At 41.4% G+C, this 14,814-nt stretch overlaps 1 protein-coding gene across 5 annotated transcripts in view; it reads left to right on the forward strand.

Annotated features, from left to right (window-relative positions):
* The window catches only part of LOC147015436 (actin filament-associated protein 1-like), a 196,914-nt gene that overhangs the window by 25,391 nt on the left and 156,709 nt on the right, over window positions 1–14,814 (forward strand). The window contains exon 1 of one of the 5 annotated variants that reach the window (XM_085850192.1): window positions 10,720–10,780. The exons of the other annotated variants lie outside the window; for them this stretch is intronic. Within the exon in view, the coding sequence (XP_085706318.1) occupies window positions 10,735–10,780 (46 nt within the window). The 5' untranslated portion in view covers window positions 10,720–10,734. Of the gene's footprint in view, window positions 1–10,719; window positions 10,781–14,814 lie in introns of those variants that run through there. 5 annotated transcript variants of the gene reach the window in all.

Below are 14,814 nucleotides of genomic sequence, written 5' to 3' on the forward strand. Positions count from 1 at the left end.
GAGAGGTACCCACACCTAGCCAACTGGCGTGATGACAATTGAAGTCACCACATAAGAGGAAGAGAGAGTTTGGATGAGAAGATAGAAGATGGTCCATGTTTTCGGATAGTGAGGTGTAAATGGAGTCATCACTGTTCGGTGGACGGTACAGTACACATATAAACATGAGGTGGGAGTGGAGGGGAAGCCGAAGCCAGAGGTATTCCTGGGGGTGTGGGGGAGTGAGAGCAGTGCATGGAGAGTGAGGAATAGAGTCTTTGATGAAGAGAGCAACACCTCCACCAGGACGAGGCTCAGGTCTGTCATACCGTAAGAGGGAGTAACCAGGGAGCGATACTTGGGAGTCAGACACGTCTTGGGAGAGGAAAGTTTCTGTTAGGCAGATAATGTCTGGTTTGTCAGTGGCAACCTGTATGGAAAGATCTGAAAGGTTTGAGCGAAGGCCCCGGATATTTGAGGTCCACACTTTTAATGAAGAGGTAGGGGAGGAGGCTTTGGGTGCAGGAGGTGGAGGGGGAGGGGGAGGGTAGGACAAGGGATGAGGGGGGCAGGTAAGGAGGGTTGCTGAAGGAGTGTCGGGTATTGCAGAATAGCGAGGGGGGGGGCCGAATGAGGAGGAGAAAAGGCTCTGTGGTGCTGGGGGAGAGGGGGGACAAGAGACAAGGAAGAAGGCAGTTGAGGATTTGAGGAGGTGGAGTGAAGAGATGGAGGTGATAGGGCAGTGGAGGGAGGCAGGTTGGTGGATGAGAGGGGGGGCAACTTTGAGAAGGAAGAGTGATGGGGATGAAAGGTGGGAGAAAGGTGAGGGAGGAATTTTTGAGAGAGGTGAGAGGGAGGCTTGGAGGGAGAAGAGTGGGATGGTTGCTTTGAGAGTGAGAGTGAGGGGTGAGGGGGGTGAGTTGGCACTGAAGTTGGAAAAAAAGAATGGTTGATGGAAAGCGAGCATCCATGGCAAACTGTGGTTTTTAAAAGTTTTAGGTCAGAGATGCGATTTAACACAATTCTTGATGGATGCAATGAAGGCGAATTCAGAGCATGGAGAGAAGAAGCGCTGTAATAGTTGGATTTTTTAGGCAAGAAATGAAAGAGAGCTCGAAATGAGAGCATTCTGTTAAATAGCAGAAGAGTAGTGCATTGTGAAACAGTAGAGTACCACATGTGTGAGAGAGGAAGATGAAGCATTATAAGATCGTTTTTGTTGTTAAAAATAATGTATGAGAGAGTTCAACAGATTAGGTCATGGAAGTGTAAAAAAAAAAAAAAATCGAGGAAGAAGACGAGGAGGAAGTTAAGAGGAAGAAGATATATATATATATATATATATATATATATATATATATATATATATATATATATATATATATATATATATATATATATATATGTATATATATATATATATATATATATATATATATATGTATATATATATATATATATTTATATATATCTGTGGAGTTGTATTTTAATACACAAAATATTGTTATTGTGAATGTGTATGTACCGAGTGGTCCTATAAAAGAATAATCTTCTTTTCCACATTACGGGATTTTACGCAGAAAAGGTTTGGATTTCCCCATTTTTATTTGTATTGCTGGGGACTTCAACTGCACAATGAATCCATCAGTTAATGGGAATAGTCATGAGACTCACGTTGCTTCCACAAGGGTTTGAGAGAACATATATATATATATATATATATATATATATATATATATATATATATATATATATATATATATATATATATATATATATATATATATATATATATATATATATATATATATATTGTTGTGGTTGACCAAATTCGCAAACCACCATTCAGGTCCCTTAGGTGAGATATCTCGGTAAGTATATGTGTAGTTCGGCCCAAACCCGTTGTCTAGAGGGAATAAATGTCATTCATGAGGGCTGCGACTCTTCAGGATAGCCGTTTTTCTTTTACTATCTTTATTTTGGACCAACCGCCATTATTACCACCACCAACCACGTCTCAACAGCCATCACAACAACAACCACCAACCACAACGCCGCTTCACCACAACCGCCACGACCTTTACCGTCACAACTCGCCACCATCGCATCACCGTCATCTCGCGCCACTCGTGGGCACCGATGCTGGACTCGTGTAGGGCGCGCACCGTGCAGCGTGTTCAAAAGCATCGCGGACTTTCTGAAGAAAAACGGATCAAAAACGACTCGCGCCCACTTTTGTTCCGTCCAATCGGTGAGCGAGGGGCGGTTTGGCCCCGCCTCCAGGGCGTTGGAGGGCGGTCGCTATATGCAAATTCATGGATCAAAAAGCATTCACGCCCACTTTTCCTCGGGCCAATGGGGAGCCAGCAAGAGAGGTGAAAGGTCGGAGGCAGAGGGTCAAAGATGAAGGAGCGAGGCCACGGGGGATATAAGGGGCCGCGTTCGTCAGTCGAGGCAGTTCAGTTCGCAGGAGGAAGAGTTGAGTTGGAAGCGGAGGAAGAGTTGAGTTGAAGTGGCAGTTCGCAGTTGGCAGTTCGCAGTTGGGAGTTCGCGGAGTCGGAGTGAAGAGGACGGAGCTGTGGAGAGGCGGCGGCGGCGAAGGCGGACGAGGGGGTGCTCGCGTTGGATTCGGGGAACTGCGGAGAGAAAGGCCGGCGGCGCGACCGAGGTCGTGGTGGGGACGCTCGTCGCGGGACCCGCGATTTTGTGAAATCCTCCTTTCCCCGAGCATCAACAACCCCTCCTGTTTCCCCCCGCGCTGAGATAGTGCGACAAAAGGGGGCCCCCTTCCCACCCCCTACCAGACACTGTCCGCGAGGCCCACGGAGTTGAGGCACCACCGCCGCTCCGCGTCTCATCATCAGACGGGTAGGCCCGACACGGTCTCGGCCCCAGGCCCGCCTACCCCCTCATCCTGGAGGGTGGTTCTCTTTTCTTTTGCTTTGGGAATGTGTGTTGTCGGCGCCGTCTGTGAAGTAAAATTGTATAAGTGTTGCCGAGTGCCCGGTAGTCGGATAGATCTGCATTGTCGCATTTGCTTTTTGTCTTCTTCTTTTCCATGTGATTTTGGTGGAATTGTATATGTGTGCTTTCCGTTCATCGCGAAATAAATGTGCTTATTATTGAACTGTTTTCCCGCTTCGCTTCGTCATTTCTTTCATTGAATCCCCATCTTGCTTCACGTAAAGGGTTGGTCGTGGGCTAAGACGCCCGATAATTAATCGAACCGTCGAGGCCGACGAATAACACCGCTCGGTTATCCCGATAGTACGGAACGGATCGCTTAAGTGGCCCGTGTCCGAAGTCGACCTGCGGCGAGGTGCGATCGCCCGGTCTACCCTCCGTGTGGGTACTTGGGTAGGTCGAATTTGGCGAGCAACCCTATCCCACGCGGGGGCCGATTGGCTCGATCGCGGTGAGACCGAAAGGTCCACCCGTGACTGGTTCCCGGCGTTAGTCCGAGAGGGTCACGCCTGGATTGTCCGTCCGGTGGGCGACGTGCCGCGATTCGAGTTACGTGGCCGTTCGCACGCCGGCGGGCGCGAATCCGCGACAATATATATATATATATATATATATATATATATATATATAGACACATACATATATATATATATATATATATATATATATATATATATATATATATATATATATATATATATATATATATATATACATACTGTATATCTATATTTTACTAAAACTCTCATCTTGTATGTATGTATGTATGTTCCCGAAATACAACCAAAACGGTACACAATAGTGCAAAAAATTTAGGGCCACCTTACTCACTATTCTCCTGCGGTGTGCAGTATCAAGTTTTATTAAAATGGGGCAACGAAAAAATTATTTAAAAATCAATTCCTGATTTTGTCAAGTACTCTTCGGGAGAATTTGATCAATGCAAACAACCTCAGCGGTATAGTTCGCTGGAGCTATCTTTTTTTTTTCTTTCTTTAAATGATTTATTTAAAAATCTCAAACATTTAGTACAGACAAAGAACAATTTATTTTTAAGCATAAAATAAACATCGCCATTTTGATCTAATACTTCCATGTTCATTTATAAATATAATTGTGTTTAGAAGATTACGCACAATAATTTCTTCCACTTTTTCCTCCGTTTTTAGCTCGCCTGTTCGAAGAACAGAGAGCTATAGCGATACCCCCGGCGTGAGCGTGAAAATGTTAAAGTTTTGGGTGCAAGTTATTTTTTCCTTTCTAATGTTTTTATCTACCACACTTTTTTATACGCCCGATGTGTGTGTGTGTGTGTGTGTGTGTGTGTGTGTGTGTGTGTGTGTGTGTGTGTGTGTGTGTGTGTGTGTGTGTGTGTGTGTGTGTGTGTGTGTGTGTGTGTGTGTGTGTGTGTGTGTGTGTGTGTGTGTGTGTGTGTATATATGTACATATGTATGTATGTATGTATATATGTATGTATGTATGTATGTATGTATATATATATATATATATATATATATATATATATATATATATATATATATATATATCGGGGCGTATTATGTGATACTGGTCGTCCGTTCCTGTCCGCACTCTAACTCCCAAAGTTTTCAACTTTCACGTTTCATATTTGGTACATAGGTACAGACTGTGGAGACGGTGTGTCGTGACATACGTTCATCATCTAAAGTGGTTGCCATGGCAACCAGGATGCTGTTTTCCATCCGTTCCTGTCTGCACTAACTCCCAAAGTTTTCAACTTTCACGTTTCATATTTGGTACAGAGGTACAGACTGTGGAGATGGTGTGTCATGACATACGTTCATCATCTAAAGTGGTTGCCATGGCAACCAGGATGCTGTTTTCCATCCGTTCCTGTCTGCACTCTAACTCCCAAAGTTTTCAACTTTCACGTTTCATATTTGGTACAGAGGTACAGATTGTGGAGACGGTGTGTCGTGACATACCTTCATCATCTGAAGTAGTTGCCATGGCAACCAGGATGCTGTTTTCCATGTCGTAGCACAATTCTGTATATACCTTCTTGTTCGGGCGTATATTGTGCTCACTTGCGCTCTTGTTACTGATTACAATATACAAATACATATATTGCTTTAAAATTATTTGGATCAGACTTCACTGCAATGCTTTATAAAAAACTAATTATTAGACGAGTCTTTTAAAAACGATAAATGTATAAACAGGTGAGCATTGGGTGCCTTGACACCAACTCTCTGTTTTTTTTCACCTTGACACACAATATCAAGTTTCATTCAAATTGAGCAACAAAAAAAATTATTAAAAAATCAATTCCCGATTCAGTCAAGTACTTTTCAGGATTATTTGATTAATGCAAACAACCTCAGTGGTATAGTTCTCTGGAGCTATCTGTTCTTTTTTTTCTTCAAATGATTTTTTTCATCAACCACTGTCACAACTGGAACCGAACGGGTTCACCTGACATCTAGTCATTAATAAAATTCTTGTTTTAATGATGTTTGGAGGTTGTTCCATACACATCACATTGTTGTTATACATGGTGCAGATGTCAAGATGGCATTATGTCAATGGGAAGGTTTGACAGAATGTACATGAACAAGCCATTGATAGATATATCTACTACTCAAATGATGTCAACTGGGTTTACAGATCATAATTACATTTCAATGTCCTTCAATTTCTCCCCTTCATTATCTGATAGTGTGTACTGGTCTCTTGATACTCAACTGTTAAGCAATTAGAAATTTAAAGACGCCTTTCGAGCTGTGTGGGAGAAAAGTTGTTCCTCCAAGTTTGAACTTGCTCGTCTTCGACTGTGGTGGGACATTGAAAAGTGTCAGGATATCTCTTTCTCTCAACAGTGTAGTTTACATTCGACTAAAATGCACTATTTATATTGACTTCTTAAAATCTGAGATTGCAGCCTTGAATCAAAATGTTTATGAGGCTGGAAAGGACACAATGTGAACGTTTATTAAGGACAAAGATGGCACTACAAACTGAAATGGTTAGGCAGCAGGCAATGCGTAATTTCGTGGTTATAGCTCACCCACATCCATCTCTTTGGTACAAATGTGGATGAGCTATTTCTAAAAATATTACATTGGATTTATATCGTGCCCTTTGCCTATGGATACAAGGTGGCAAATTTGACTTTTGATATTCCAAATACAGAGAAATTTAGTTTGGGGAACTCTTTTAAAAGGCCACAGCAAATTCATGGGTTACTCACTTATAATGGGTCTTCGTGACCTCCGAACAAGGGATTAAGATTGTTTTGAAAGATTTATACTCCAACTTATAAATTCCCCCAAAGTGTGAATAATGACATGATGCAAGAGTTGATTACTGTGCTTCCGAGAGTCAAGGGAGACCAGCAACGCCTACTTGACTCTTCAGTTTTGGCTGATGAACGTAAAATAGTCATGTGGAGCCTGAAACATGGAAAAGCCTCAGTCAGCTAGGTTTTCAATGTCCTTAAATTTCCCCCCTTCATTATCTTAAGGAGGGAAATTGTCTTTCACCCTTTATTTTTCTCTACCTACCTGTCTGCAAATCTAGTATAATTTCTCTTGTGGCTTCAGATGCAAACAAACAATATATTTTCAACAGCCCACAAAGCTCACACTCCTCTCCTCTGCCCCCAACATGATTAATAGTAAAATCATCATTTTAAAACACACACACACACACACACACACACACACACACACACACACACACGCGCACATTTCTTCTTTTAGCAATAGATGCAAATCTAGTATAATTTCTCTTGTGGCTTCGGAAGCAAATAAATAATATATTTCCCTCAGTCCTCAACGCCCCCACTCCTCCCCTCTGCCCCCAACATGATGAACAGTTAAATCATCATTTCCAACTTACCCCATGCATTCACAAGCCCCAGGATATACCCTTCCCGTTCGGTGTTCAGGAGCACTCAAACCAGATGCGGTGTCTCCATTCAACTCCGTCGTTGTGCAGAGGCACAGCCCAGCTTTGTCTCTGGTACTTTTCCAAGTATTTTCAGCTTATTTTAGAAGCTTTGTGAACCATTTTGAATAACAATCCTCGTCTTGCACGCACCAGGGCACGGTCGTTGACATGCCCCGATGATCGCTGTCTCTCAGGGTTTCTGCATTCTGGGGCGGATTACGTCGTTTCAAACGTCTCGTATTCTTGTGAAACTATCTCACGTTCGAGAAATCTCGAATCTAATTCCTTAAGAGTGAAACTTTCCACCGGGATGCTCAGCATTGATATTCCACCGGGATACTTCAGGGATGCTCAGCCATGATGATGACCTGATCATGATGTTATCACCGTCGCTCTTCAGATTAGTCGGAGAATAAGGCAAATTTCATGAATGTTTCATTAAAATCTGAAGAACATTAATTTGAACAGCTGATGTTAAAACGAACTGTGAATAATATATTTCTTACAAACAATGATCAGTCTCGAGTTCATGAGAAATCTCATTTCACAATATTCAAAACGGCTTCCTTGGGGTGCAGTTGGTGAAAACAGCTAAATGATTTACATGAGTGAGTGAGCTTCTTTTACTCATTTATTTTCTCCATAAACATTATGCGGAGAAAGTCTGGGGTCACTGCTGCGTGGCCATTTCTTTTCGAGTGTTTATTTTTCAAAGTGCATTTCTCCTGCAGATTTGGCCACATCTTCCTGAAATGAATTTGAACTTTCACTGCGGGTTTCCATGCGCGTCTCACTTGACTCGAACAAGAGTCCATTTTGATTTATATCACATTGGTTTGGTGTTTCCTGGTCATCCATCTCTCTGTCTATATCGATATTATCTTTCCAGCTCATTAATTCGGATTTGACCCATTAAATTCACTCTGCCCATTGCATCAATACCGAGGTATGCTTGTGCCACTCATCCCATGCCTACAATGATCAGGGCAGCAGAAACATGGAATTTTGTCAAACTCCAAGCACACTGTACCCTATTCGTCAAAAACGATTCCTGGGATCTATAAGTCGCAGAAACGAATGTTTGGAGACCTCTTTAGAATTATCTAAGTGGATTAAACATTGTCTTGGCTTCTCTCCCAATGTAATGTTATATCATAACTGTCAACATTCACAAGATGGGTCAAACAAAGTGACTTTTGCAGCCTCATGATCCCTTCCAAGACTGCTGAATCTCTGTTAGGATTCATGCAGAGGAAGGTTGGGTTAGCCAATCAAAACATGGGTCATCATTTCTCACCGTCATGGCATTTCGGAAACGAGTCAAGACCGTTTCTTTGGTGCAGCACAAAGTGGCAGGTCAATGAGATATGAGTTTTGCTCACACAATGGGATTAGCCTCGATTCTGCACCAACATCATATCCACCAGCTACGCACTACACAGGATGCGTTCCCACCGAGCTGCACAAAGCTTACTTCCTTTACGTTTTGCTTCTCAAGCACATCCTGTCCTGACCTCACCTTTTCAGCCACTCTTTGCTATTAGGGTTCCATAGTTCATAGATTTGGATCTGCTTTCGGCCAAAGCAAGTCAAGTCCAGAATGAGCAACCCTCCTTTGTCATTTTGCTGATGTTATAAATGATGGTGCGGTGCTTACCAGGACGTCACATACGTCATTTTGATGATTAAATATCATGGGGAATTGTGTCAAGCTGACTGTGCTATTCATGTGCTTGTTAATTATGCTCACAGATTCACAACCAAAACTATGTGGTTCAGATGACGTCAGTTGTCCTGGTTCAATGTAAAACTTTGCTATGACAATTTGAAGGATCTTTGGGGTGAAAGATAAACTGCTTGTCCTGTTACAGCAAAACTTTGGGTGCTGAGATGATAGGTCAGAGGGATAGCGTCCTCACTTTTAGCTTGACTAGTCTCGGTTCAATTTCTGGCTTTGTGAAAACCCATCTTGGAGCTTTGTAGGCAGGGTGTTGTTATCATTCAGTCGGTCATGCTTTCAAGAGGCTGTTGAGCCAGCTGTCATGTCTGCTAGCATTTGCTTGTGGACGTTTTCCAACGCTACATTTTTTTTAAATAAGGTAGTCTTTTCTTTGCCCAAATCTTTGGGGTGGGGAAGGGGATGGGGCACTGCATGAACAGCATTAGCCATGAGCAGTGTTTCTTAACCCACAGCCTGCAGGCCTCAAGCACTCCAATCAGCACACTGCTGCAGTCCAAGTGACATCCTGTTGAAAAAAACTGCTTCGAACAAAGGGAATTGCCAGAGTTCCCACTAATTAATGTAAGTGTCAAACCAGATTTATTTTAACACTTAATGGACATTGACTTAGTTTGCTCATTTGAAATGTGCTTGATAGACATTTGATATTAGTGTAGAAATGAGAGGTATCCACAGAGATACAAAACGTTTATAAATGGATAAACACACAAACTCAGTTGTGTGGGTGCGGCCCACATAACACGTCGAGAGCAGTCAGTGTGGCCCATTATGGTAAATAGGTTGAGAACCATTGGCCTCGAGTCCCTAGACCCTCCTGCATCTCTCCCCACCTGTAAAATATTGTTAGTTTCCGAGACAGGTGCTCGTGAAGTTATGTTTTTGCCAACTCTTATTTTGTTCGTTCCCAATAAGAGACCTCACAACTTGCACGTGCACATTATTCCAACAATGCGAACCTGCATGGGCTTTATAATGGTCTTTTGTTGTAACATTCTTGAAATCTCTGCACAACCACCTTTGATGAAGTACTGTATTACAGTGAAGCCGCTGATATGTACCACATGACTTTGTGCCTCAACGTACTGCTATGTCTGTTAGGAATTGGTTTAAAGACCACTATGTTGAAGATTTGCAGTGACAGACCCAGAGCCCTTATATACATCAAATTGAACCACTTTGGGATGTCTTGGAATGCCTTCTGAGAGCCAAAGTCAAGAGAACGCAATCTACCGCTGAACTTTCACATGCTCCGAAGGATGAATGGTAGATAAAGGGTCATACGCTATTACGTACACAAATAGAACAGAATTTGTAATCACCCTTCTCTCATACAACCCATGCGTGTTCCTTTCCATTCCTTCCTTTGCTCTTATCTCCTCCATAAGAGCTCTAATAGGGATGAAGTATGTCCAATGTTATGCCATTTTCTCTGCTTGTTGCATCTTGAACCATTTCCTGTAAGGCTTGGTGCACACGATGAGATGTCGCCGAGGGGTCGTCGCAGTATAGCACAACATGACCATGACATCACTGCGTCCCAAGTGGGGTATGCTTATACATTGTAAACAATAACGAATCGTGTTTACCCATGGTCTGAGGTCTCTTACCTGCATTTTTTTGCATTTAGTTATTTTACATTTATTTCTATTTCCATTTATGGCCTCTCTCCGACGATTGTGTGATTTTTCCTGGGGTAGCAGCTTTGCCCATCGCTGAAATTTCAGCTTTCAACATCATCCAGAAGGTACTGAACATTAATATCAGTCAGTCAATCAGTGAGTGATTGGAATGAGCTTTATGTAGTACTCGCGGGATGTGTTCACACATTGTGTAAACATACGAACCGTTTTTCCTCATTGTTTCAGGTTACTCACCTGCATTTGATTTTTTTATTTATTTATTTTCTTTTTATATTTATTTGTTTATATTTTCATGAACGGATGCTTTCCGACATTTCTGTGATTTTTCCTGGTGTATCGGTTTTGATGTCTGGCACACAATTACCCTGCTTCCCCATTGTTTTGGGTCATTCACCTGCATTTTTTTCATATTTCTATATTTTCATTTATGGATGTTGTCCCATGATTCTGTGATTTTTTTTTTCCGGTGTCACGGCTTCGATGTCCATCGGCACACAAAATATCAGCTTTCTACGTCACCCTGAAGGTACCGATCTTTAATATCAGTAAGAGTGAGTGAGTGAATGAATCAATCAGTAAGTCAGTCAGTGATTAGAAAGATATATATATATATATATATATATATATATATATATATATATATATATATATATATATATATATATATATATTGGATTCGCTATATATCCCTTATTGTCTGGTTTTCCGTGTGTGTGTGTGTGTCTGCAATGCGAGGCTCCACAGCACAAACCAGCAAACCGATTTCGATGAAACTTTGCCAACAGTTGCCATGTGGTCTAGGAATATGCGCGTTTGAATTTCGTTGCCTAGCAACCACCCGTTGCTGTGCAGCGGCCGTAAAACCACGTACAGTATTTTCAATACTTGTCCTTCAGTTTTGAATGTGGAGAAACGAGACTTCGGAATTCAACGCTTCGAGATCTTTAGAAAATTTTACTTGAGCCGATTTTTGATTGAGGTTTTATTTTTCAAATGGTAGTCCTTCAAAAATCGGGTGTCTATTTACCGTCATTTAAGGTGTGTATACAGTGTTTGTAAGGAACTACACCGTCGTTCCACCTTTGATCTCGATCCAAACGTCATTGACCAAAGTGAAAAGAATCCAAAATAAATGGAATCACTGGCATTTCTGTCTTTGTGGATTTCTAATAATATGTTTATTTATTTACTGAAAACGATTCCACGACCCACACACCACCTTGAATTATTTATTTACCAAAAACGATTCCACGACCCACACACCACCTTGAATTATTTATTTACCAAAAACGATTCCACGACCCACACACCACCTCCAATTATTTATTTATTTCCCGAAAACGATTCCATGACCCACACACCACCTTCAATAATTTATTTATTTACCGAAAACAAATCCACGATCCACACACCACCTTCAATAATTTATTTATTTACCGAAAACAAATCCACGATCCACACACCACCTTCAATTATTTATTTATTCACCGAAAACGATTCCACGACCTACACACCACCTCCAATTATTTATTTATTGACCGAAAACAATTCCACGATCCACACACCACCTCCAATTATTTATTTATTTATTTACCGAAAATGATTCCCCATCCACACACCACCTCCAATTATTTATTTATTGACCGAAAACAATTCCATGACCCAAACACCACTTCTAATTATTTATTTATTTACCGAAAATGATTCCACGATCCACACACCACCTCCAATTATTTATTTATTTATTTACCGAAAATGATTCCCCATCCACACACCACCTCAAATTATTTATTTATTGACCGAAAACAATTCCACGACCCAAACACCACTTCTAATTATTTATTTATTTTTCCGAAAATGATTCCACGACCCACACACCACCTTTAATTGTTTATTTACCGAAAACGATTGTACGACCCACACGCCGCCTCCAATTATTATCTTGCCAAAATGAAGTTTTTGCAAGATCTGTTACTTGGTAATCACCCTGCGGGTGACATTGGTTTATTTTTTTTGTTTGTTTGTCTGTAATCATTGGATTTTTCACCTTAAAATCACTCTGTAGAGCACAATTCTCATCGGAAACTCTTGTGGGTACATATATCGTAGTATGATTACAATACCCTTCAGCACACATAAAGGTCAAGGTGACTTTGCGGTAAATCATGGAGGTCGATGAAACCCTTATCTTTTTGAGTAATTTAAATCTAATCATCTCCAAATTTATGGGAATGTAGTATATGGTCTGGTGCTCAGCTGATTAGTTTTTGGTGCCGATTGGCCTTGACCATCATGGTTAGCGCCTGAGGTCAAACATATTTGACCCCAAGGTCAAATTTTATAGTTTTAGGAACCATATCGTGTAGTACCTCAAATTGAACACCTCGATGAGTGCTTTCTAGATATGTCAAGCTTGTGACATTATGACGTCATTTGGTGACGTTATGAGGCAAACGCATATTTTTCATGGTCACTCTGTAGAACGATTCTCATCGGAATCTCTCGTAGGCAGATATTCCTCAAGGAGTGGCTCCTGGTGGATAGCAGCTCTGTTCACCTCAGTGTGACCTTAAAGAAGTCACACGTGTTCACCGTTTGGCAAGATATGGGTCACCCTGAGGGTGACATTGGTTTATTTATTTATTTACCAAAAACGATTCCCCATCCACACACCACCTTCAATTATTTATTTATTTACCGAAAACAATTCCCCATCCACACACCACCTTTGATTATGTATTTATTTACCGAAAGCGATTCCACGACCCACACACCACCTCCAATTATTTATTTATTTACCCAAAACAATTCCACGACCCACACACCACCTCCAATTATTTATTTATTGACCCAAAACAATTCCACGACCCACACACCACCTCCAATTATTTATTTATTTACCGAAAACAATTCCACGATCCACACACCACCTTCATTTATTTATTTACTGAAAACGATTCCATGACCCACACACCACCTCCAATTATTTATTTATTTACCGAAAACGATTCCACGACCCACACTCCGCCTCCATTTATTTATTATTTAAAGTGGGAGTGGTGGAGGATAAAGTGGGCGTGGCTTATGAAAAATATTGTGTGGCTCAGGAGGTGTGGTCAAACAAGAGCATTGAGAGAAGTTCATCGGGTTTTCCGTGTGTGTGTGTGTGTGTGTGTGTGTGTGTGTGTGTGTGTGTGTGTGTGTGTGTGTGTGTGTGTGTGTGTGTGTGTGTGTGTGTGTGTGTGTGTGTGTGTGTGTGTGTGTGTGTGTGTGTGTGTGTGTTTCCGCAATGCGAGGCTCCACAGCACAAACCAGCAAACCGATTATTTTTCAAATGGTAGTCCTTCAAAAATATGGTGTCTATTCACCGTCATGTGCCAGTTGGCAAAATACGCAATAGGAAAAATCTTGCCAGGCAGAGGAACAATTGGATGTGAACCAATACGTCTTGGCAATGAATCTTCGTCGGTGGATCTGTCAGAATGAAAAGCATCGTATCCAGCGCTTCGATACTAGCGAATCCCTCATCGCCTACCAGCTTGTACTATTGTTTGTCTGTTCACTCTCTTTATCTCAGACAGGCTTTGTTATCGAACTATATATCACTAAACATATCAGTGTTTTGTTTATTTACAAAAGCTATAATTGATTCTTGGATTTCAAGGCTGAATTTGTGCTTGGATTTCCTTGTAATGCTTTATCATGAATTTATATATCACCAGATTTGAATGATGAAGTTGTTCTGCTGGTTGCATCATTGCCGTGGCCCTAACGCTCATGCAGCGTTTGTAGATTCGGGCAGGAATTAGATTTTGGCCAGCCTTTTGGCACACAATGGCCTACTCTCTTTTTTAAAGGCACCACGGGGTCTTTAACCTCGACAAGCGAATCCTAGTGGACTGGAAAACTGTCTTGGCAATGCAAATAATACACTTAATTTTTGGAGTAAATTTTCTGTTTTATTATTCTTCATAAATAGTGACCTGTTCGCTAATACAAGAACATGAGAGTAAACAGACACATAGGGAGGCCAATTGACCCATAGCCATGTATTGTGTGCAACCTGTGGCTGCTGGTTGCATCATTTTTTGGGAGTGCAGCTGTGCCACTGATGCAGTGCCCCTGTTACCAGTAAGCCGGTACTCATTTCGCTGACACACCCAGCTTAACCGTGAGGGCAACGACAGACTGAATTGACCCATAATATCTGTGCTATTAAATTTATAATAACACTCCAACCTACTAAATGAGTAGGTACTAAGGAGTACTAAGGAGCCGTCAAACCTCAAAAGGGGACTAGCACATACTTACTTATATGTTGAAGGATAGCATCATAGCATGTGATAATATCCACAACGGAAATGCAAACTGGACAGCCATTGTTATGTCCCATTTAAGGGAAGTATGCGGCACAATGATGGCACAGAACCAGAATGAAAATTTTCGAAATAACATTCAACCAAACCCAAGTTTAGAGCTCAAAGACAAGCACGCTACCATGAGAGATATCCTGTCATTCCAATTATTATTGCAAGCACCATGTACTGACTGTATGGACAA

Source organism: Eptatretus burgeri, chromosome 12, assembly GCF_056783735.1.
Source record: "Eptatretus burgeri isolate ZD-2024b chromosome 12, Ebu_testis_v1, whole genome shotgun sequence".
NCBI lineage: Eukaryota > Metazoa > Chordata > Myxini > Myxiniformes > Myxinidae > Eptatretus > Eptatretus burgeri.